Below are 24665 nucleotides of genomic sequence, written 5' to 3' on the forward strand. Positions count from 1 at the left end.
TATTACAGCCAAAATGAATTTGCCAAGCAGAACTTGCAGTGGCAGCGGCACGTAGCGGTATCTTTTTTATGTTCATTCACAGACTTTCTGATGAATCCATTCTGTGGGCAAACAGATTCGCCTCTCTAAATGAATCGCTGCAATTTAGCACCAAAGGTGTTCATAAAACACTGAATTTCCCCAGGTTAAGCTGCCATGTGTAGCTTCATCCCTAAGGAGGGGCTGTTCCAGAGCCACTCAGTGGAGAGGCACAGCTGGAATGGCTCGGGGAGCTTTGTCACAGCTCTGCTGTACAGAAATTAAACCCATTAGGCTTCAGTGCACTCAGCTTTCGATGTGCTGCTTATTTGTGAGAAGAGTTATGCTAAAACCAATCCAGCTGAATGAGGCTGGAGCTGGAGAGCATCCTGCATGCTTTGCTCTTTGGAAATGCAGCTTCCCATTATCTTTACAAATGTGGTGTGGAGAGGAGAGGACATTGGTATTACAAAGTACAGTTCCAGTCTGGAAAATGTCAAAATAATAACTTTCTATTCAGCAGCTGAGCTCTGTGCTCTGGATTTGTGTGCTTGACTTTCACCTCAGAAAAATGAAGAGGAAATTGCTTTGCACAGGAGATAACCACAGCAGCTATGGGATGGAATTATTGGTGTGCTCACACCCGGTGTTCCTTATCCCACACACTGACCAGCTCATCCCCCTGGGAACGCTCTGGATTCTGGCTTGACTCACTCCACAGGAGAGTTGCTCACCTTCTCCCAGCTGCTCTCTGGCTCCCACATTCCGGAGGGCAGGACACGGAGCTCGGGGCTGGAGCATCACACAAACACCACCTGCACCTGGGGAGGCAGAAGGAAACACCTCACAGCTGACAGCACACACCACGCTGGGTTCATGTCGGTGGAAGCCTGGAATGTTTGCACCCACTCTGATTTTTTGGGGACTGAAAAGTTGCAGCTCCACCATCAGGTTTAATGATCCCAGGACAACAGGTTTGTCTGCTTGGGTTGGAACTAAACTGAGGGGATAAAGCAAGTGTCCCTGGGGAGAAAACAAGGCTGTGATGCCAATTTATGTCACTGTGACAGAGACAGCTCCCCCTGCACCCCTCTGCTCTCCTGCCAGCTTAAAGCAGAAAATTACATTTCATTTTTATTCAGTTGTAATCTATGACCTGGCTTTTTCCCAGAGTAGCCAAAATTCCACTGCCACACAAGTGGAAGGAGACAGGGAAAGGCAATCTGGGGTTGTTACTGGGAATCTTTTACAACAAAACAACACATTGAGCTGTGAAGAACATGCTCCCTGTCTAGCAGTTCCCATAATCTTTACAGCACTCCAGCCAAGACATAGAGAAAAAGAGAATGGATATTCAAAATTAATAATAATCCATCACTGTTTCTCTAATAAGTCAGCCTAAAAAGCGGATGTAGTAAAACTTTAATTTATAGCTGTGATTAAAAAGCCTTTAATTGCCTATTTCACCATTTCCTTTCAAAACGTTCTTTGGGAAGCACAATCATTTGATTCCACTGAGAGTTGTGTGCAAATGTTTAATTCTGGTGAAGAACCTGAACTTTCCATGACCTCCAGAAAACAGCAATTATTTTTTCCCTTTGCTTGATTTGTTGAGCTTTGGTTTCTTCACTGCGAAGATCAAAAAAAGCTGTCCAGAGAAGTAAATGTAATGTGTGGCCCGGAGCCTGAGGTAGTTGTGCAACATTTGTCCCCTCTCCTGGGCGGCTGAGAGTCCAGCCCTGTTCTGCTGGACACGGGGAGCTCCAGCCCTGCTGGCACCAAACGGGACCAGTTTGGCACGGAAAGGAGCGGGGACCTGGCTCGGAAAATCCAACATCGCCACCTATGGGGTTTCTGTGGCGGGGAGAGGCACAAATCCCCCGATCCGCTGGATTCCCTGGGTTTTACACGACACTAATCCAGCCTAGGGCAGCGGGGGCAGTTGGATATCCTGCGGTCAATAATTGTAATAAATAATGGGAGGGTGCTTTCCAGATCGCTGGGTCTAATCAACTCGAATTGTCACCTGGCTCACGGGCATGGTGTTGAGTCTTCTGCTGCAGGCAGAAGGATTTAGGAATTTCTAGAGAACAAGTCAAGTGCAAAACCGCTCAAGTCTGTGACTGTTTGCATCCACAATGATCTGTGTTCCATCCCCCTGGCACAGGTCAAGCCTCCTTTTGGGCTCAGATTTGGAATATCTCAACACTTTAATGTTGTATGAAACCAGAGTTGGGGTGTGAGGCTGAGCAAGAGGAGCGTCATGCCAAAGTTCCAGGGGAAAACCCGAATATTCATGGGCTGTATGAACATGAAGTATTCATGAGGGAGAAGCAGGTCCATGGGGTTGGACACGGCCAAGAGCCGGGGCTGCACCTGGATCAGGGAAATTCCTGGATCAGCGCAGGCTGGGGATGCACAGGTGGAGAGGGAGAGCTGGACACGGGAACAGGAACCCCCAGACCGTGGGCTGATCCCCCAGCATGGGCAGCAGGAAGGGTTTGTGATCGTGCCCCTCAGGTGTGAGCGCACCTGCCGGGCTGAGCAGGGGATGCAGCAGCTCTGCTGGCAGGAAGGGCTGGCACCGCTGGGAGCGCTCACCTGGGCAGGAGAGCCTTTGGGGCGCCCTCAGCGTGGCCTCACAGTGCCTGAAGGAGCTGCAGGAGACATGGAGAGAGAGGATTTACACCAGCGTGGCCCTGGGGGGAAAGAGGCCACGGGCAGGATGAGGCATCTGCCTCACCTAGCCTCACCCAGTCTTGCCTGTTCTCAGCTGCCCTCCTCTGCCTTCCTTCACCTGTTCTCACCTGCGCTCCCTGCCCTCACACGAAGAGAACTACAGTCCCCGGCATGCCCCGCGCACGCCCCCTGGCTCATTGGCTGCCGCTGCCGGAAGCGGCGCTCTCGCGCCGGGGGCGTGGCGGAAGCCGGAAGTGCAGCTGGCGCAGGTGAGTGCGGGCCCGGGGTGCGGGGATCCGGGCCGGGCCCGGGGAGAGCCGGGGGCGATGGCCCCGATCTGCCCTGGCCCCTCCGCTCCGGGCGGCGCGGGCCGGCCTGCGAGCCGGGCACGGCGCCCCGGGGGTCGTGGTGGGGCTGGAGGGGCCGCGCCGGGCGAGCCGTACCTGGAGCGGGACGTGGGCCGGGCCCGCGGGGCTGTGCCGGGCTGGCCCCGGGAGCTGAGCCCGGCAGGTCCCGTGCTCACGGGCGCAGTGTCCCGGCCCCGTGCCTCTGCACGGCACGTGGAACCCCGAGAGATCCGAGCTTCCCTTAGGGATCTGAGATCCGAGATTCCCTAGGGATCCCTTAGGGATCTGAGATCTGAATTTCCCTTAGGGATGTCAAGGGCACTTTGGAGCACTTTAAGGATTTTTAAATGTGGATAAGAGAAAGTAGATCATTAAGCACATGTAGATGTGTATAAACATGCAAGGGGAGGGGGCAGAGCAGGGCCCGGCTCTGCTCCTGAGCCCAGCAGCTGCCCTGCCTAGAGCAGAGCCCAGAGAGGGGCTGGGGTCTCCTCCCAAGGCTGTTCAGAGCTCCCTGGACACACTCCTGTACTTGGGAATGCGGGAGGTGGCCTCACTGTGCTCCCCTCCAGCCTCACCCCCCCAGGGTGCTGGGATTTGTTTGCTGATGAGTCTATTAATGCTGATTATTGAGTGTCACTCCTTTCTCATCTCCACAACCCCCTCCCAGGAGTCCAGCATGGAAGAATTTAAAGATGCAAGCCCACCTGAGGAGTCACTGAATCACCTGAAGCTGTCAGATCAGAAGGCTCCAGAGCCTGGCCCCGGAGATGCCCAGCAGCCGCAGAGCCAGGATCCCACAGATGAGTGTTTCCATGACTGCCACGACTCCTTTGAGGCCAAAGGAGCTGAGCTGGATGCTGAAGGGAGCGTTCAGGATGATGGGAGTAGCTGCAGGAAGCAGACAGAGCTAGATGAAGAATACTTGCTAGAACTAGAGAAAGATATGCCAGAGGAGGAGAAACAGGTAATGCAGAGCACAGTGCTGGTGTGAGATGATCTGTGTGCAGTGATCTGTGTGCAGTCAGTGTTTGGGGAGGTCTGGGGCTGACACAGAGGCACCTCTAAAGCCCTTGAGTGTCTGGTTTTACTGTTCTAAATTCCCTCTTTCCTTGCTGCTCTTTCTCCTCGCATTCCAGGGCAGATTCTGTGTGCCTTGAGCAGTGGGTGAGGTGGCTGTGACTCAGAGATTCCAGCCACAAAACCCTCCCTGTTCCTGCTGGGAAACTCTCCCTGTCCCTGTCTGTGCATCCTTTGCTTTCCCCTGAGTGCCTGCAAGGTGCTTCTCCAAAACTCAGCAGATTTCAGGATGGTTTCCCTGAAATGTTGCTTGTGGGAATCCAGAGAGTTGGGATTCAATTTAAATAGAGCCCTGTGGATTATTTGGGCTTTAATCAAACACAAGCACGTTAAATGTGTGGGATTGTTTGCTTTCACTGCTGTCACATTGGACAAACTCCTCCTGCAGCACAGAAGAGACAAATGCAGTTTTTCACCTGTAGAACCAATCTTTGTGTGAATATAGAAGTTCCTTGAAGTGGAAAAGCAATACTGGGGTAGGACAACATGGGGTAGAGTCTCCTTGGAGTAGGAATGACACTAAAAGTACTTCTGGTCTCTGCTGGAGCTGGTGAGAATCCCTTTGGATCTCTGTGTCTCAGTTTGGGCTCTAAGTGGGCAGAATGATGCTGCCAGTTGTGATTCAATAGTGAAGAACGGGGGCTGGCAATGTCAGGAAGTGTCCTGGTGCATCCTTGGGAGGATTTTAGTGCAAGCCCCTGCCCAGGGCCAGGGGGATCTCTGGCACAGCCCCTCTGGCTCCCTGTGCTGCTGTTTAATTATCCTGGAAACTTCTGTTAAATTAGAATTTCCTTTACTGCAGAGCCCTGAGCATCCTGGACTCCCTCTGGGAAGTCAGTCTTGTTGTTGCTGGTGTGGGAAGGAGTTTGTTTGATTTGGGGGTTTTTGCCCAAAACAGTGCATTCTCCAAATGCATCTCTCAGGTGCTGAGCAGAGGGCAAAATCCTTCCTTGACCTCACACACAAAAATCATTTGATTGCCCTTGGGTTTTTTCCAGTCTGAGTGAACAGTCCTTTTTTTCTCCTTGTGTTTATTCCTGTCCAATGAGGAGCACTGTCATCATGAGTCACACTGGGGCTGCTGCACCAGCCTGGGACTTGAGAGCTTCAGAGAAAAACTGCTGAAAACTGGGGGGAAATTGCTCTGGAACTGAACTCTGAAAAGAGCAGCAAGCCTGGCAATTGGCTGTGTTCATTTTCCTGCTGCTCTTGGTTTGGTGTATTTTTAGATAATCATCTCATTTTGCACATGGATCTTTGCCTGCTGTCAAATGACCAAAATAATTGGGAATGTTGGATCTTGGCACTCAGCTTTGTGGAACTCCACTGAAAGGGGCTATGGGAGTGCAAAACAGCAACTGCTTCAAAGTGGGAAGGTTTCCTCAGAGAAAAGCTGGAGGCAGCTGCAGCTCTCATCTTTCTGCAGGTTTATTTCCAGTGGTGTTGAGCAATTCTGCCCTTCAGAGTGGTTTGTGATTTCAGCTACCCAAACGGAGGGATTCTGTCTCTCACCAGCACCACGAGTAGTGCATCAGCAGTTCTTTTACGTTCCACAGAGAGGTTTCTGAATTTTGCAGGTTTTCAAATGTAGTTTTTTTCCCTAGCAAAGTATTGCTGGTATCTGATACAAGCAGAGCTGCAGAACTCTGAATGCAGAGCAGAACCGGGAGCTCAGACAGCTGTGACAGCCCCTGGAGTGGCCCCTTCCATGATCTCCCCCTGGACAGGTCACTCCTCAATTGCTGCTCCAACTCTACTCCTTGTACTTGCTACTGATGGCCATTAATTTATTATTCACAGTGAAACATTCTGTATATTCTGATTATAAAAGATTCTGTTAAATCCTGCAGCTCTTAAGGAAAAGTCCTGCAGTCCCAGTCTGAAAACAGTGCTGTACATTCATTTACTCAGAACTTTTAAAACCTTTTAAGCCTTTTTCCAGTGACTCAAAAGGGTTCGTTTTTTGGGTTGGTTTTTTTTTTTTTGAGAAGGGCGATGTGTTTTTTTTCTTTATTTTTTCTTGCAGCTGCAGCAAATGGGACAGAAACACTCAGAAGTGTTTTTTGGCTGCTGAGGTGGGGAGCAGGCTCTCAGCAGTCCTGGCTGGGTCCTTGTGGGCCTGTGCTGGCACACCTCAGGGGAGTGGAGCACTGAGGGTGGGGGTTCACAGGGAAATCAAGCTGGGATTTTAGATCCAGGGTAGTGCTGGTTAAAGCAGACATCAAACAGCAGCCTGGTGCTGGCACCTGGGGAGATGGATTTGATTTGGCTGCTTGTCTAAATCACACAAACTCCCCAGGGACTGGTGCTGCAGCAGCAGACATAAACTGTGGGCTCAGGGCACAAGGAGAGCTGGATGTGAGCCCTGCTCCAGTCAGATTTATGGAGCTCCACCTCCTTAGGTTGGGGTTTTTGTTACCAAAACCCACTGCTGTGTTCAGCAGCTGGAATAAGCAGGCTCTGTGGAGTGATGTTCTCCAGGCTGTAGGAAAAGCCTCTCATTTATTCTGGAGATGCAAAGGCCAGGCCTGGGCCAGGCTCTGGGTGTTTCAGATTCCAGCAGCTCAGAGTAAAACACTCACCTTTGCAGAGGCTGCTGAGAGCTCAGAGGGAGGGAGCCAGGGAAGGATTGTGTGTTTTCTCTAATCACATTTCAAGAGTCCCATACAGGGAGGTTTTTAATGTTAAACAGCAGGAATTCCTTCCAGGGAGACAGCAGGGATACCCTAAGAAATCGTCTCTGCACAAAGAAGCAAAATAAGAACTTGCAGGGATATTAAGACACAAAGCTGTAAGAAGTGTTCTCAAAACCAGAGCCTGGTTCCTTGCCTGGGCTTGCACCTCTGAGCTTTTTAAGGATTGAAATTCACCTTTGCAGGGTTTGGTTGCTGTTTCACAAGGCTGCTGCTGCCTCAGCAGAGGCACTGAGCAGCAAATTGCTTTTGATGCATTCATTCCAAGCAGATTTTTCTGGCTGCTTGTCAGTGCCAGTGATGGCTTTGACGTGGGGCTGCTCTGCAGAATTAATGTGAGGACACCCAGCAGCTGCTGCAGGGTCATTGTTCAGCCTGCCTAGCCGTGCTCTGAGGGACACCCTTCAGTGAGGAGTTTATCCACTCCCAGTCCCTCAGCTCCTCCAGCGTGGCAGATGCTGTCCTGTCCTGTGGCAAGGACTTCAGCACCTGGCCTCTAATTTTGGATATGGAACCCTGTGTCCTGTGAGACACTGCAATAAATACCCAATATTCCTCCTGAGCAGTTCCTTCTCTGGCCTCTCCATGTGCCCTGTGCCTGCAGCTGGCTGGAACCGCAATTCCTGTTCTGACAGCAGGAAATGTGTCACAAGACAAGCAAGAGGAGATTCTTGAGGAGTGTCTTGTGAGCAGCTTTGTAAGAATGTGGTAGAGCTCAATTTAAGAAATAGGATTTTTGAGTGATGCCTGAGATTCTTGCTGGGCTAAACAGTAAACTTTCCTGTTTTAGCCCCCCTGTTTTCTGCAGGCTCTAGGATATGTTAGAGAACATTGGCTTAGTGAAGACATTTCCTTTAAGCTGCCCCCCTCCTCACCCTTTCCTCCCTGTGCCTTTGGTTGATCCCATTGTTTTCCATAAAGGGAAGCTTCTGTATAGAATAAAACATCCTGTTACATGTTCTTAGTTAAAACTTGGAGAAGAACATTTGAGCAGTAAATCTGTATCTGCTGGAGTCATTAATTGCAAGAGCTGGTGAGAAGAATTTGAATAAAAGCTGGAATTAGAATCTCCTTGTGTGATTTATAATTCTTTGAGTTTTGAACAAACAAAACTCTTCTGCTGAGCGACAATTTAATAGGAAGAGGGAAAATTCTCCCTTCACGTCCCTTTGAGTGCTGCTGTGTGATTTGGGTGGTGTGTTCAGTTGTGCATTTCTGTGGCAGAGACTGCTGCTGTCACATCCAGGCCTTTCCCTCGTGCTGATGGATTTGTGGGCAGGTCCCGTCGCTGCCTGAGGCTGCTCCTGTGGAGCACCAGGGATGAATGGCACTCCTGTCACTCAGGCTGGGCTTCACTGAGCTGTCAGGGAGGGCTCTGACCTCCTTCCCTCTGTCTGCCAGTGCTGCTTCCACTTCATGGAATTTGGTCATTTGGTATAGAAAGAGGAAAGATCTTTTCCACGGAATCCCAGGGAGCAGGGACAGTCCCTGGAACCTCCCAAGTGCAGCTTTGGGTGATGCCAAGATATGAAAAAGGAGGTTTGGGGGTGACTCCAACCTTAAACTGAAATCAAAGCCTGGGATGCAGGATAGAGCAGTAGCTTCCCAAAACTGCAGGGGGAAGCAGACAGCTGCTAATGAGTGACTGAATGAGTGCTAATGAGTGACAAGTGGGACTGGAGGCTGAAAAATCCATTCCTGATCTGTTCAAAATTCCAGTTTCTGTGCCCGCTCTGAACAGCAGGAATTTGGATGTCCCTGGTTTTGGTGACCTTCCCAAGGGACTGAGGGGCAGGGTCACTGGGAGTAGAACTGGAGCCAGGAACAGTTCCCAGCAAAGGGAAATGAAGGGATCAACCACAGCACAGGGACAGCCAGAGGAAATGTTGTGGGCAGTGTCACAAACTGAGGCTGTTGTTCCCTCAGCTCCCACTGCCTGTTCAAGGATTTCACTTCCAGCACTTCTGTTGCACTGCTCTCTTCCCAAGGAAACAGGGAATATCTAGGTTGTTGTCTTCTCTAATGGCAGACTAATGCTTTTATCATGATAAAAATTACATTTAATATCCAAATAAAATTTATTTATAATTATATAGTTGCAAATAAATCCTATAAAATTCGATTCTACCTCGTGCTTTTCTTGTTAACCCTGAGTGTTTTGGCAGAGCAGCTGAAGTGCAGGGGCTGGGTGGGATTTAGGTCTGTACTTTATTGTCACGAGGCCAGGCTGTCCCTTGTCATGACTTGAAATCATCTCCAGCAGCCCTGGCTTTGCCAGGCAGGTTTGGGTTAAATCCTGAGTATGGGATTGGAATTCAGTATCCAAATTTAAGCATTTCCAATCAGATCCTGTAAGAATCATCACCAGCTACATTCACTTATTTCTTCTGAACTTTAAAAAATTAAGCCACATCGCAATCAGTGCCTGCCATGCAATTTGTCATCTTTGCATTACTAAAATTTGCCCAAAAAAAACCCAAACCTTCAGATTTTGCTGCCACTGAAGAGCAGAAATGCTGCACTGGGGAGCTGTGGCTGCCTGCAGGGCAGTGTGTGAGCAGCCCTGGGGCAGGAGCAGCCCAGGATGGCTTTTCATGGGATCCTGACCTCATTCCCTGCCAGGGAGGGAGGGCAGCTCCCGGGCTGCTGGCCTGGACCAGTTTGGGGTGACACTGGAGGGACAGTGCAAATCCTGCTGCTGGGGATTCACCAGGGCAGGGCTGCAGTGCTTTGGGGTTTCCCCTGGGTTTGAAGAGGTTCTCCCACTGCCCCACAGCAGTGCAGCTGAAACGGAAATCCTAACAGTAGTCCTGTGTTAGGAATTTCTGTTCCAGGAATGTCTGGATGGAGGAATAAATAATGCATTTATTTCACAGCCAGCCTGCTTTGCAGGGCAGTGCCTTTAGCATGTGAGGGGCTCATCCATTTTTCATGCTCTTGCATCTTGTGGAAAAGGCAGAGGAATTGGCTTGGAGATGTTGCTTCTTGGTCAGTGATACCTGAAATGCAAATCCATCCATGTGCAGGAGGTTCCCTACAGATTTCACTTTTTTAAAAATACTTTGGACACTCAGTTTGGAAGTAAAACTCATAAGCCAGGGATATGTTGAAAATGTTAGTTAGGCTATCACAGAAATGAAAGTTTTGAACCATTGCTGCTTGGCAGGGAGCTGAATAAATTACAAAATCATACACAGAGCTCTTAAAAGTGCTGCTTTGTTGCTTTGTTGTTTCTCCTTTTACTCCTTTTTTAATATAAAGCTTATTCTTCTGAAGCTTTCTTGCTGCAAAACACTTTTTGTATCAGCATTTAATGCATAATTAGGGTAAATGTGTAATATTTTAAAAATAATTTTGATAAAATGAAACAAAATATTGATAGTGCAGGTGAAACTTTTCATCCAGCATCCCTTGGTTCCAGGGTTTCTGCCTCAGGGCTGCTGTGAGCATGCTGTGGTTGTGTTGATAATAAAAATCCTTTCATTCTTGTGGAGCTGTAACTGAACCCTGTGCAGCAGAGAGTGCTCATGGCACTGAAAGGCCACTTCTAAATAGGTCATGAGCAATGAAGGCAGTGGGATTTGTGTTTCAGGCAGCCCTTCCGTCACTGAGGACATCTGTGGAGATCTTTCCAGCAGGATCCCTGTCTCAGGCCTGCCCTGTGCTGAGATGGGGCTGCTTTGTTCTGTGCCATGAGAGGTTGGGATCATTGTCACCCTTTGTGCACTGCAGAATATTTAAAAATGCCTTTTTGTGGGGTCCAGGCAGGAATTTCTGTCTGCTCCCTGGGAAATTGAGGTGTAGCAGTTCCACATTCCCTGTGCTGAGCAGCAGGGTTCTGCATTACACAGAGAATTTGGGATTTTCATGCAGCCTGAAGTGTGGAATTTGTATGTTCATGTTTGGAAAGCACCAAGTCTGTCCCTTGGGGGGTTGTGGAAGGGCTTGGGGGGGTTTGTCAGCCCCCCCTGAGCAAAGGCACTTCCTGAATAATTGGGCATGGTTTATGTGCCCTGTGTTTTGTGGGGTTTCTTTAAAATGTCAGCAGTAATTGCTATTGAAAAGCTATTTAATGGGAAGTGGGAACAAATTTGATGTATCAAAGGGGTCAGATGAGATTCTGCTGTGGAATTTCGTGTCATGACTCAGTGTCCTTCCACTGAGGTCGATCAATGGTCAGGTGCTGCCGATGGTCAGGTGAATCAATTCCCAAAGCCATCAAAACAGGAGGGAGAACCTGGGATTTTGAGCTGTTTGTCAGCTCCTTGGCATAGCTGGGAGCTGCTGCAGTGCTCCACACTCTGTACTATATTTAGCTGTTTCCAAGGAGATGTTCTGTGTGATATTGATAATTGCATTAATCCTTGATTCACACAATCTGCAGGAAAGGAAACTGCTCCTTTTCCTACTGTTGGCTTTTTAATTGCTCTGATCTGTCATTTACAGACACCTCCATTGAAGTCCTTTGTGTGCTGGGAGAAAAACCAGTGCTCCAGGGATGGTTTTTGTAGCACTCCTGAGCTCTGTGATGTTCCTGCCCTTCCCTGCTTTGTTTCAGGAGTGTCTGCAGTGTCAGGAGGTGGAAGGGATGGCTCGGTGACATCCTGAGTTTTCTGTGTCACAGGCTGAGCCTGAGCCTGGCCTCCCCTTGTGCCAGGATGTTCATGGTTGAGAAAACAGCTCTGCTCAGTTCTCACTGCACAAAGAACCTGCTTCTGGGGGTTCACTTACTCCCCCTAAGAAATCTTTCAGGGCAGAAATCTTCCTCAGCCTGGATCTTTTCCTTGTGCATCTCTGAAAATAACTGGAATTGCTGAGGTGGAATTATTTCAAGCAAAACTTGCGAGACTTTACATTTAAAATATATTCTGCACAGTTGACCTGCAGTGAGTGAATTAAATGGAGTTGGAAAGGAGAAGCAAACAGCCAGCTAAAAGCTGATGTGTTGGTTTAAAGCATAGAATTCTCCATGGATGCTCTCCCTGCATCCTGGTGGCTGTGGAGTGGAGCTTTTTAATTGCCTTGCTGTTACACTGCAGTGTTTCATGGATATATAAAGTATTTCATGCCACAGGGTCTACAAGCAGATCTTGGCAGAGTTAAAACTCTCCAGGTTATGTTTTATTCTGCTCCCCTTCCATACTTCATTTGGAGCTGCAGCTGACCTAGTTGCTCATTTCAGTGAAATACTCTGAGACATTGTCTTTCCTTTTGTAGAAGAGAAGAAAGGAGAGCACGGGGCTGAAGGAGAAAGGAAATGAGCACTTCAAGAAAGGAGGTGGGTTGGTCATCTCTGAACACCCTGTGGATGTCAGAGAATCTCCCATTAGTACTGAGCCATGGTGGTGGTGCTGCAGGAAGCTCTGAGGAAGACCTCACACTGTCCTTGTTGAATTTTATCACCTCTTGCATTTTTCATCCAGCTCTAGAGGAGAGACAGAGATACAAGACCTCCTTTTGAGTTGTTTAAATCCCAAAGATTTGGATACTGAAGCAGGATTCCCATGAAAGCTGAGTGTTTACTTACAAAACCATGGATTTGGGACTGCTTTTCAAGAGCCAGGGTTCCTTTTACTGATCAAAAAATGCTTCCCTGAGGCTCTGAGTTGGGCTGATGGTTGTGCTTAGAATTGTTGCAAGATTTGGGGCTCTGTACTGTCTTGTACCTTTATACATGGACTTTAATGAACAAACAGAAGGGAGGAATTTTTTGACACCTGCCTTTGACGGAGTCTGCTGTGGGTAGAGGATTCCCAGAGAAAGCAGGAATTGCAGGTTCCTGCTTCCCTCAGTCAGCAGGACACAGGCAGGGATCTGTGTGCCCTGAGGAGCAGGCAGACGCTGGAGAGCCTCATGGTGTCCTAAGAGAACAAGTCCTGGGGATGATCTCCAGCTCTGGAAGGCACCAGAGAGGGCAGGAGGGAAGTGCTCAGCCCAGGAGAGCCACAGGCCTGGAGTGTTGCTGGCCTCTTCTTGCCAAGCCCTCTGATCTTTCAGAGATGAAGTGATGTGGCCATAAAAGCTCCCTGCAGCTGCTCTGAGCAGTGCAGTGACAGCCTTCAGCACTTCATCCAAAGGGATTCCACCTCTGCTCAGAGAGGAAGCAATGTCAGGGATTTTTACATCCACATCCTGCTGCACTTGTTGCATTCAGCTCAGGAGTATAGTCCTGCTTTTATTAGCAAAATCAAGTAAATCTTAAAATATTGATTGTATTTATGTACTCAGTAATGTTCTTTGAGAGCAGCTGCTGATTCTGGTGTCACATCACCAGATCCTGAGAGCTGTTTCCAAAGGAGCCTCAGCCACGGGGTCAGTTATTGGAAATGAATGCTTTGGTTTGGCTTTTCCCTGTTGCTCTGCAGACTATGGAGAGGCAGAAGACTCCTACACCAAGGCTCTGCAGATCTGCCCAGCCTGCTTCCAGAAGGACAGGGCTGTTCTGTTCTCAAACAGAGCTGCTGCCAAGATGAAACAGGTGAGTGTTGGTTTCATTCTGTGTCACACTGGACTGAGGCTGGCACAAATGCAATTTGAAGTGATCAGAGCCCTCCAGGACCAGGCTGTGCCTCATCCCCACCTTGTCCCCAGCCCAGAGCAGCGAGTGCCACCTCCAGCCCTTCCTTGGACACCTCCAGGGCTGGGGACATGAAGAAATATGACTTCAATGTAACAAAACTGTTTTGTGTTCTAGGACAAGACAGAGGCTGCCCTGAGTGACTGCACCAAAGGTACTTTTTCCTCTCTGTGCTGCTCTTGTGCCAGATTTTTGTATGTAAATTGTGTCATTTAGTGCCTTTACTGCAGAGCTGTAATTTTGGGCATAAGGGTCTTTAAAGAATTGAACAGAAAACACCTGATTTGTATTACTTATTTTGTAAAATGTCTGTCAAACCTTTCCTATTTGCAGTAATTTACTTTCTATTCTTTTGTACCATAAGGCTGCAGTTTGTACTTGTTTTTAAGAGGAAAGTATTTTCTGTGGAAACTGTTTCCCACACCTGTGCTTTCAAACCCACTTCCACCTGCCATCCCCCCCAAATCCTGGTTTAATCCCAGGTTCCAGAGAGCTCTGAGGCTTTATAGAGTTAACAGCATTATCAAGTCCCTTTCCTGCACAGCTTTTGCTTTGTCACCAGGGCTTATGTTCTGCTGTTCCTGCCCTGCACAGTTCTGTCCCTGCACCTTCTGGTGGAATCAGTTCAGCTGTGCTTTGCTTTATTGCTTCCACCCACTCACCCACCCTCGAGTGTTTGTTAAACTCCCTGTGACAGCTGGGGAAAAAATCCAAATTACCAATCAGAGAACTAATCCAGTGGCTGTGTGCCAGCACTGCCTGCTCAGAAATGGGAACTGTGCTTGCTGAAAGGGCTCCTGGAGGGACCAAATCCTCCCTGGCCTCTCTCACTGGGGCCTTGCCTGGTTTTGGTGCTGCTGCTTTCTGAAAAACACCTCGAATTCTGCAGTGGCTCAGAGGGAATCAATATGCTTTAAGCAGGGAGACTTCAACTGCCAGGGCCTGACACTCCCCAGGGACTGGAGCACAGCAGAGCAATTCAGTCACCTGCAGCTTGCTGACTGTGCCATTGCCTTTGTCCTTGCCAGAAGATAAACGGGAGTATTTACCTGGATAATCTGAGATTTAATTGTCCCCAGAACCATTTTAATGAGCTGGGAATTATAAAATGGACAGACCTCTTTCTGTGATGATAAATCCCTCACAGTCCCTATTTCTGTGGTGAAATCTTTCACATTCCCTGTTTCTGTGGTGAAAAATAGATAAAGGAATTCTCGAGGAATCACCATGTGGAGGTTACTGCTGAGTTTAGCATTCAATTTGAACTGCCACTGCAAAGAGCCCTGGCTGCCAAGGGAATGAGGGGAGGAAAAGCTGAGATTCAGTCAGGATGCCCCTCTGCCAGCTCACAGGGCTGAAATCACTGTTTGTGCATTCCCAGCACAATCTGAACTGTTTGATATTAAATTCAAAAGAGCTCCAGAAATTCTCCTGGAGTTTGTCTCCACTTGAACTGAGATAAGCGTGGCAAGGCTGATTTTCCCTGCTGTGTGTGTCTGCAGGGATGTTTAACTTTAGCTGCAATCTAATAATAGCCACTTGCTAAACACAAAAACTGAAATATCTTGCAGGTCCTTAAAGTTTCTGGAGCATCACTTAGAATCCCTGCATGGATAGGGTTGCACGTTTAAAGCTTTGTAATCATAAATCACTTCCATCTGTGAGAGACTGTGGACATTAAATGAAATATGATCATGAGACTGTCCCAGGCAGCTGCTTCTGAATTCCAGCTTAGCTTTAAGCTGTGCCTCTGCTTGATCCTGAGTTACATTCTAAGGACAACTTACAAATGTAATACACACTTGAGAATTCATTTGAGAGATGGAGAAATGTTTTAAGTACAATCCTGGGCTTTGCTTTTGTTTTGCAGCTGTGGAATTAGACCCTCACTATATCAGAGCTTTGCTGAGGAGAGCAGAACTCTACGAAAAAACAGAAAAATTAGATGAAGCTCTGGAAGATTATAAGGCAGTCCTAGAAAAAGACCCCTCAGTTCATCAAGCCAGAGAAGCTTGCATGGTAAGCTTAAGCCTTTCAGTGAATTTTGGCCTAACTTATTTATCATTATTTTAGTTCAGCTTCACACCAGTGAACCTGGCAATGGATTCTGCCTCAGGAGGAAAAAGAAACTCACGTGCATCACCTGCAGATTTGTCTCTTAACCCACTCTTAATCTGTTGTTACAAAAATCTTTTTGAAAGGCTTAATTGTTTTAAGTCTCCATTTGGGAAAATAAATCATTAGCAGTGATTCTGCCCCCCTTTTCCCCACACTGTGGTGTTGTAAGTGACAGATTAGGAACAGCTTTTATGGCATATTAGGCAAGAAACCTTGCCTGGAATGATTTCCTGGGGGACTGGATCAGTTGCACTGATGGCAGAAAATATTCTGCTTAACTGTGTGAGTGCTGTTGGTGGTGAGGGGTGATCCCACAAAACAACTGAGCTCCCATAAAAGACCTGCTGCCTCTGGAGCTGGCCTGGGGCTCCCCAGGGAATGGGCACAGCCAGAGCTCCAGCAGGGTTTGGACACTGCTCCAGGGAAGCCCAGGCTGGGGTTGCTGGGGTCTGTGCAGGGCCAGGAGCTGGGCTGGATGATCCTGGTGGTCTCTTCCCACCAAGGATAATCCAGGATTCTGAGTCAGACCCTCAGGGGTGGCTGGTTCAGTTCAGGCTGTTTGGAACCCCAGCACTGTCCCTGGACCTCTGCAAAGCCAGGATTTTCCCTCAGTGGCTGTGCCCTGATGATCCTACAGCAGAGCCCTTGCCCAGCCCCAGAAGGGAATCTCCAGCAGTGCTGCTGCTCCTCTGGCCATCCTTGAAGCCCAGGTCAGAATGCTCAGTGTTTATTCCTGATTTCTGTGCCTGGGCAGTGCAGAGGGTGGGGGTTCACTCCCTCCTGCTCCCTGAGCTCCCTTGGCCATGTAGAGCCTTTGGCTGCAGAACCCTTTGGACAAAATACCCTCAAATTACCCTGCCCTGGCATTTGGTCTGCCCTGTCTTCAGCTGGTCTTGTCAGATTTGAGGGAAGAAGCAAACTTCTGAGACTGAAGCTTAAAACTCCCTTCTTGGAAACTTGTTAAGGAAATCCTGACAGCTATAATTTTACACTTTTCAAATATTCATCATAAATCTCTAAATTTCATAATAAACCCCCCCCAAGTTTCAGTTGTTGACTCCACATACCTGGTTACATCTCTAAGCTGGAGAAGGCTGAGAAGCTTTGCTCTGTTGTGAGGTAAAAGTGTCTCTGCTTTGCAGGAATATCGCAGGATCTTTTCCCCCTCACTGGCAATGAAAATGATGCCTCAAGAAAATCTGCAAATGGATTTCATTCACAGTTAAGCAAATCTTCCTCCTCCTTGCCCACAGGAATGATCTCACACTGCTCTAGGGAATGTCATGACCCTGATAAATGACAGATTAAAATATGAAATGCACAATGGTTCTTTGGTTCCTGATTTGGTACCTGCTCCAATACTCGAGCATTGTTTGTATGTCAGGAGAGCAGAGCTGGGATTCTGATTTCAATCCTCAGTTATTTTTGACTTTTTCAATGCCAGACTAAACAGTTTGGAATGATCATGTTTGTGCTCAAATCACCCCCATTGCTGCTTTCCCAGAAAGTTTCGTTACATGGAAGCAGTGGTTAGGTTTGAGTTTTCACAGGTGTGTAACTGTTGGGAGAATTTCAGCCTCCACACAGTTTTTGAAGGATTTTAGGGCAGATTAAGTGATTTCCCAGAAGCAGCTGTATTTTGGGATAAGTATCACAGACACCAGATAAAAATGGGTGTCCATAAGGGCATTCCTGGAGTGGGAGATGCTGAGGCTCTGCATCAGCAGTGTTCAGAGTCTGGAGTAGGAACTGCACACTAGGATTTGTGTCTGTCACTGCTGCTGTCCAAAATGGGAGCTTTAGTGAAAGCAGGGATCTGATTCCAGTTTTTCTTTCTCTCCACAGAGATTACCACAGCAAATTGAGGAGAGGAATGAAAAATTAAAGAAAGAAATGTTGGGTGAGTAGTATGTACTTCCATAAAAACCCTCATGATCTACTAGAAAAAAATGCATTAATAGAATCTCTTGTATAAAATTTAAAGGAGGTAAATCTGAAAGGAAATATTTTTTCAGTGTTAAACAAAACTCCTGATTTCTTTGTAGCTCTCAATTGCTTGGTTTTACCTTCAGTAAATTGGAGACAAGGAATTCTCCCATGCAGAAAAGTTCAATTTAAAGAAAGAAAACTTAAAACCTTCTAAAACAATTTCCTAATGGTATATGTAAGAGCTGGGGAAGATGGTTTGACACAGCCCAACTGCTCAGCCCTTTCTCCTTGCAAATAAACCCTCAAAGCAAACATTCCCATGAAAGGGATAAACCAGGGCTTTCACTAAACCTGTGCCTAAAGGAACTCCCCCAGCTGGAATAACTGGGCATGTTTGATCTGGGGGCTGAGGAAATAAATGTGATTCTTTCTGTAGCACTTGCAGCCCAGAGACCTCCAAGTGTTCGTGTTTGCCTTGATTTATTCAGCATTTCATTGCCTTGATTTATTCAGCATTTCATTGCTGTTTGGTTGGAGGCTGAGTTGGACTTAGCCAGGGTTAGCACCAGCAGTGGAATTACAATTCCTAAGGCAGTGTTTGGTGGGAAGGGAAGGCAGTGTTTGGCTGATCTGCAGAAAATCAGGTTAAACAAACTCAGCCTGTCTTTGACACTGATTCCTGATATATTTGGAAGAAGAGACTCTTTCAGCTTATGCTGATGTTTTTCTGTAATTTCTTTCCTGCAGCCTCTGATTTGCTCTGGCTTTGTTCTGCTCTGACCTAGCAGTGTCAGTGAGGCTTTGCAGAGCTTTACAGGATCACAGTCTGCCTCCCCCATTGTGCTGAGAACAAGCCCCAAATAAAGCAGGTTAAGGGTGATGGGGCTATAAATAAATGACAAATGCAGAAAATCTCCGGAAGGATCAGGCCCATGGTAGGACATGGCATGGGTTACAGCACAAAGTAATATGAAAATAATTCCTGATCTTTGCTGAACTCTAAAGGGCCTCACTAATCACAAGGGATTTGGCTGGAACAGTAAATCCAGCCCCTGCATTGCTGGTTTTTTTCCTGGATGTCAGAATAGGTGGGATCTCTTTTGTGTTAATACTTTATAAGTGGCAGTTGGGATTTCAAAACTGGACTGAGCTTTTGAGAACCACTTCAGATGGTTTCTGTTGAGATTCTGGAGAGAGAAATCCCATCTCAGTGATGTCACACAAGGAGTTCAAACAGCTGGAGAGCCAGACTGAGAGCAGGGTAGGACAACCCAGAAGCTGTGTTCATCCCCAGCCTCGTGTGTGGCAGGGTTGTCACAGCTCTGGTTAAGTGACAGTGATGGTGGCAGTGGTGGCTGTGGCTGTCACACAAACTGAGGGGTTTCTATAAAACATTCTCCTGAAATGAAGTCAGGAATGTGGGCAGCCCCTTCTCCTGAGTGTTCCAAGGTTCCCTGTGTGCTGTTCAGGGAGGCAGTGGTGATGCCATGGAGGAAGGAATCACTTCCCAAGGTTTGCAAAGTGCTGCAGCTCTGTCTGAGGTCAGGAAGGCCCTGGAGAGGGGCTTGGATGGGAGTTCAGCAAGGAGTGGTAGGAGAGAAACTCGATGGAATATGGTGGTTCCGAAATTCCTTTTGATTGTCTTGTTGTCCAGTGAATTTGAAGCTCTTCCCACTTTTCCACTCTTTCTGATGGCATTTCCCACTGCCAGGATGGACCTGGCTCGTGGCACTGTGGCTGGAGCTGGGTGATGGGCTTGGGCAGTGCCAGGGGGACATTCCTGCCTTCCCAGGGGGCAGCTCAGGTGCCTGGGTTGTGTTCCAGCACAGCAAGTCTGAGGCATCCTGAAAGTTCCAGGCCAGGCCTGCTTCAGGAGCACTGACTCTAAACTGAAATTAGGAACAGTGTCCCAGTTTGTGCTTTGTCTCCTTTGGATGTTGAGCTGATCCTCAGTCAGTGAATTGGCCTGTCCTGGTTTTGCTGAGCTTTTATTCTTTAAACTCAAACAAGGCCTGGGTTGCCCAACCATCTCCCACTGTCATGAAGCTGTACAAACAGAGCCAGATAAATGGAGAGCATCCTCCTCCTTCCCAAGTGTGTTTCCTGTTTCCCAGGGCTGCAGCTCATTTCTGTCAGAGGCTGAACCCCCTGTGCAGTGCTTGTGTGTAAATAAGCCAGAGCACATATTCCTGGCTGGATTTTCCTTCAGGCCCATGTGATTGCTGAGGGTGATGTCACCAGAAAAGTCCTGGTTTGTGGCCAGGCCAAGCCCACTGGTGCTGTGTGTCCCTTTTGCAAGGTGACATTTGTCTTTCAGTACTTGCCATGTTTTGATCAGCTCCTCTGCCACTGAAGTTTGCTCAGGATGAAGGGACCCCTGAGTTCACATCAAAGAGAGTTGGACTTGGAGCAGGAGTTTTCAAATCCAACTGGCTTTTCCTTCTGTACCTCATGAGCATCCTCTGCCCCATTTTCTGGGAGGTTTTGTGTTTCACTCCTTAAAGCCAACTATTTTCAGTCTTGTTTAGAGACTTTTATAATTATTGTGATATCTGGGACCACTCCTTTGGGGAGAGAGTGTGAGGAGAGGGGAGCTTTGGAATGCTTTTAGCAGTCTGGGGGCCAGAGCTCCTCACTTGGGCCTTCCTGCCCAAAAGAGATTTTTCCAGCTACCTGAGATCAGCAAAGACATTTATTAGACTTTGTGCCTAAAGAATTATGGGGTTTGTTTGGGTTTTTTTTCTATTGACAGTTATGTTGTGTTTGCAGCTGAGCTGCTAAACCCCAACCCTACACAAGGTGATTTTAAGTAGTTAAATCAAAGCCAAATTACAGTTACAGTTCAGTCCTCATTTACCATTTAGGGAAGGGAGAAGGATTTATCCTTGCTCTTTTAATTGCTTAAAAATGTTGGTAATACAAGAAGTTACACAGAGAAGAGACCTCATCAGGAAATTTGTCTTTCCTCCAAAAGAATTCTTTACACAAGCAAGATGGAGCTTTTCAACTTCCAAACCCCACATTAACACCAGCAACTAAGCCAGAATTATTGCCAGAAAGACTGAATAGCAATTAATTTTGGCTGTTACATCTTAATGTAAATTGTGAGTAATCTTTTCCTGCATCTGCCTCTTTCAATAGGGTGTTGAATTGCAGTTCAGGTGAGTAATGAATCACAGACTTCTGAGCCCTAAATTGATTTTTACAGTTCTGTTTTCTTGTTAACCTCTGAATATTTGCTTTGATGAAAAACCTGAATGTGCTGGAGTTGCAGGTGGAAAATAAACAGGGTGTGTTTCAAAGAAAAAGAGCAAAATGTGTGAGAATAAGGGCAGAGGGAGGAGAGGCTTGGGGAGAGGTGGTGTTGGAGGCTGGGCAGCCTCTGCAGCTGAGTCCCAGCTCCACGTGGTGCCTTTTCCTTCCTCCCAGCACAGCCTCTGAGGGAGCTTTTCTTTAGGAGGGGGTTGCAGTTCACTCCAGCCCTTAATTTAGGGCTGAAAGGAGCTGTGGGAGGAGGAGGCAGAGCTCCCCTACAATGCTGGCTCTGTGTGTGCCAGGACAGCAGCAGCAGCTCTGGGCTGGAGTGCCCGGAAAAGCCAAGGCTTTCTTCTGCCTCATTAACAATTAATTCAGTGTGGCTGCCCCAGAGCCTGCCTGGGGAGGGACAGCGCAGGAAGGTGAGCTGGGATGTGCTGCTGGAATTATCACAAAGCCTCAAATCCATGCTGTGCTGGGGAGCTGCTCCAGCTGCAGGGTGGATCCTGAGGCAGTCAGGGGGTGTTTATGGGTTTGGAAAAGAGCATCCAGCTCCCTGCACTTGGAAAAAACCTTTCCAGTGTCCTGCCAGGCAAGCTCTGCTCTCCTGCCCAGCTGCAGGGCTGGGGGGGCTCCAGCCATTCCAGATTCTGCAGGATTCTCCACTGAGACACTGCTCATCCCAGACCTGAAGCTCAGCCCTGGCCAAATGTTTGTCCAGAAGTACAAAAAAAACCTCTTCATGTCAGTCATACAGATGCTACCAAAATGGTTTTATAGCCAAAACATTTTTAGGGTGCTGCATAAAGGGATGAACATCATAGTTAATTTATCTTCATCAGGTGTTCCTTTAAAAAACACTCAGATATATACAAAGAGGTTAATCCTACCTGAGATGCTGCTGGACTGACTTTGGCCACATCCCTGAGCCACCTCATCTGTGAATTCCCATTAAAGAACTCAAGTTGAAGGAAACTTGTGTCTCCCCACCCATTTGCTTGGTGGGCTCAGGGGTTATCTTTTTCCAGATACTGGAAAGAAATCCTTCCCTGGGAGGATGTGAGGCCCTGGCACAGGGTGCCTAGAGAAGCTGTGGCTGCCCCTGGATCCCTGGCAGTGCCCCAGACCAGGTTGGACACTGGGGCTTGGAGCACCTGGGACAGTGGAAGATGTCCCTGCCATGGGAGGGGTGGAATAGATGATTTGTAAAGTCCCTTCCAACCCAAACCATTCCAGAATTTCACTGTTTAGGTGTGTCCTTGCCCCAGAAGCCCAGGTGAGGTGAGCACAGTGCCAGGGGGTTCTCAGAACTCCAAGCCCTCCAGGCAGGAATAGCTGTGGCATTCCCAGGTGTTGTTCCAGGCCCTTGGCTGCTGCAGCTGCTCAGTGGATTTTCCATGGCAGCAATTGCTGTTGTCACACTCAGCTCCCAGCAAAAAAAAAACCCATTCCCTGAGGATCAGTGCAGGTGGGAGCTTTTGCCTGGGGAGGCAAACCTTGAGAAGGATTCAACGTGTCCAAACTTCTGCTTTTCCTTTGGGAAATCTACAGTTCTGCATTGAAACCAGGAGGAAAAGAATGTTTTTATTTGAAAACTGGCCATCTTCCCTTGTGTTGTCATGCCAGGGGTTTGTGTTCAGCTAGCAGTGAAGTTCCTGTTTCACTTTATCTATTCTGTAATTTCTATATAGGATCTTTTTAAATTATGTCCTTTTGTTGTCCTTCCCCTCTTACAGCTGTAGGAAGATCTATTTTCCAGAGGCAGGAATCACATGTGATCCATATACTGACAGGCTTTTATTAACTCTCATACTCTGTGGATATCTAACAATGATTTTTAGTTCCTGCTAAGAGCCTAAATATTAACAAAATGCAGAGATTTCTCAGCATTTACCTGTGCTGGATAAATCAGCGGGGCTGGGCTGTAGTTGGGTGTAATTCCATGGGAGTTTTGCTCTGCTCAGCTCTCACTGTGTTCTCTTGGAATGTCACTGCAGGTAAACTGAAGGATTTGGGCAATTTGGTGCTGCGCCCCTTTGGCCTGTCAACAGAGAACTTCCAGGTCAAACAGGATTCGTCCACTGGCTCCTACTCCATCAACTTTGTTCAAAACCCCAACAACAACAGATAACATGGATTCAGTGTGGCTCTGCACATCCCATGCCAGGATCCAGCAAACCAACACCCTCCACCCCCAGGGCAAGAGGAGACTCAGCAACCTCATTTCCCAGCTTGTGAAATTATTTGCCATGTGGATGTAAAGCAACTCATTCACCTTCTCATAGTGATAACTGTGTCCAGTGTGTGGTTTATTCTTTAATTTATTTTTTCCCCTTCCCTTGCGGTGTTTGGCTTTTCCAAGAGGCAGTTCCTTGGTTTGGCCCACTCAGAGCTGGCAGCAGCAGCTCAGGGGAATCCAAAGGCTGGAAGAAAGGCTGGTGGTGTCCTGGGGATGGGGAGATCCAGCAGCAGCACTGCCCCACCCTCAGCTGGGTGGGACTGGCGCCCCTGGACACAGCTCTGCCCTGGAACTTCTAATAAAGGCTTGGTACTTCTGCTTTTGGGCTTGTGAGGTTCTTGCCTGGGCTGAGCCCTCCCCAAGGTGGGGTTTGCTTTCGAAGGTCCCACAGGTAACACCTGGCAGGAATTCTTAGGAAGCAGTGGGGTTTTTTGGCCCTGCTTGCAGCAGTGTTGGCATTTAACTTCATGGCACCCTTCCAGCAGTTTGTTTACTGGGTATTAATTTTTCTGAAGGCAGCAATGACATTTTGTGCCTCCGTCTCCATCTGCACATCTTGTAAAGGTGCCTCCAAATGAAATGTGCTTGTCTGAGATCCATTCATGTTGCAGGGGTGCACAGGAGCTGATTGCAGAGGGTCTCCACAGTAACTGGACCTTGAGTACTTGGAAGTGTTTCTAGAATGAGATGACCTCTGAGGTCCTTTCCAGCCCAAACCAGGCCATTATATAAATATATGTATATATATATTTGTATGTTCTGTTGTGGTGGTTCATTCAGGTTTTGGAGAAGGTGCCTTTTGTAATTGCTGCTTTCCTGGAATTTATCAGTGCTGAAGTGCTTACACTGGAGGCAGATTCTGCAGTTATTTCCGCAGATTTCAGTAGGTGATTTAATTAAATAATTAGCAATGGCTGCCTTGGCTATTGAGTGTCATCTCCAATTCATTTCAGGAAGTCTCTGTGTGTCTGAAATTCAGCAGCTCCAGCCAGTCACTAAAAGGAAAAGCCTTTCCAGGCACAGCAGGTTTGGTGCTTTAATGTCATTTTTGTCTCTGCAGCTGTGCAGAGTTGATTTTTTTGGTTTTTTTTTTTTTTTTTTTTTGATTGTTAAACTCTGTCCTGCTGCATTTTAATTTAGTTTTAGTTTAGAGCTGGGCTTGGAGTCAGATGAGCTGTGAAACCTCTGCTGCCTGAGCTGAGCTCTGCAGGGAAGGCTCAGTGGCTTGGGATTAGTAGAAATGTTAGTAATCTTCCCTAAAACCTGGAGCAGTGCAGAGCAAGGGTGTCCAGGTGCTGCAGGAGCCCTGGGCAGGGCTGGGCTGGGTGCAGGGGCCAGCACCAGCCCTGGGCACCAGCTGGCCCTGGTTCCACTCACCTGCAACAACCCAGCACATCCCTGGCATGGACAAAACTGGAACCACTTTGGAACCACCCTGGATGCTTAAAATTTTAAATTTTTTAAAATTCTTTAACATTTCCTTGCTCTCACCGGTGGGTTTCTGTCCCTGCCCACACTGTGTGCAGTGTCACTCACCCGTGCCCAGTTACACCAGTGGCCTTTTCCAACCTGCTGCTTTAAGGACATGATTTGTCTTCCTTCCCCTCTGTTCCTGCTTCACCCCTTTGAAGGCCTGGGGAGCTGCAAATATTCCTTCTCAGCTGGAGACTGGGGAATTTCTGGGAAATAGAAGCACAACAAAGCTTTTGAATTTCCTACCTGCTGTGCAA

At 47.8% G+C, this 24665-nt stretch overlaps 2 protein-coding genes and 1 long non-coding RNA gene across 5 annotated transcripts in view; 1 reads left to right on the forward strand and 2 right to left on the reverse strand.

Annotated features, from left to right (window-relative positions):
- Positions 1-2772, reverse strand: part of LOC115497141 (uncharacterized) — a 29614-nt gene extending 26842 nt beyond the window's left edge. The window contains exons 1-2 of the long non-coding RNA XR_003962719.4: positions 2620-2772; positions 753-839 (exon numbers count right to left, since the gene is read on the reverse strand). This is a non-coding gene — a long non-coding RNA (uncharacterized lncRNA). The remainder of the gene's footprint in view (positions 1-752; positions 840-2619) is intronic.
- Positions 2773-2929: 157 nt separating this feature from the next.
- Positions 2930-23257, forward strand: TTC1 (tetratricopeptide repeat domain 1; the record flags this gene model as incomplete). Its single annotated transcript, NM_001245868.1, is given in 8 exon segments — positions 2930-2966; positions 3715-4011; positions 12035-12095; positions 13183-13295; positions 13512-13548; positions 15265-15413; positions 17358-17412; positions 22694-23257. Coding segments are annotated over 7 exon segments (837 nt in total). The 3' UTR covers positions 22828-23257.
- Positions 13969-24665, reverse strand: part of PWWP2A (PWWP domain containing 2A) — a 38932-nt gene continuing 28235 nt past the window's right edge. For 2 of the 3 annotated variants that reach the window (XR_012058202.1, XM_030284220.4), the window contains exon 4: positions 22465-24614. The gene's annotated coding sequence lies outside the window, so the exon portion shown is untranslated. Of the gene's footprint in view, positions 16712-22464; positions 24615-24665 lie in introns of those variants that run through there. The other variant, XR_012058203.1, reaches the window with a different exon arrangement.

The sequence above is a fragment of the Taeniopygia guttata genome, chromosome 13, assembly GCF_048771995.1.
Source record: "Taeniopygia guttata chromosome 13, bTaeGut7.mat, whole genome shotgun sequence".
Lineage (NCBI taxonomy): Eukaryota > Metazoa > Chordata > Aves > Passeriformes > Estrildidae > Taeniopygia > Taeniopygia guttata.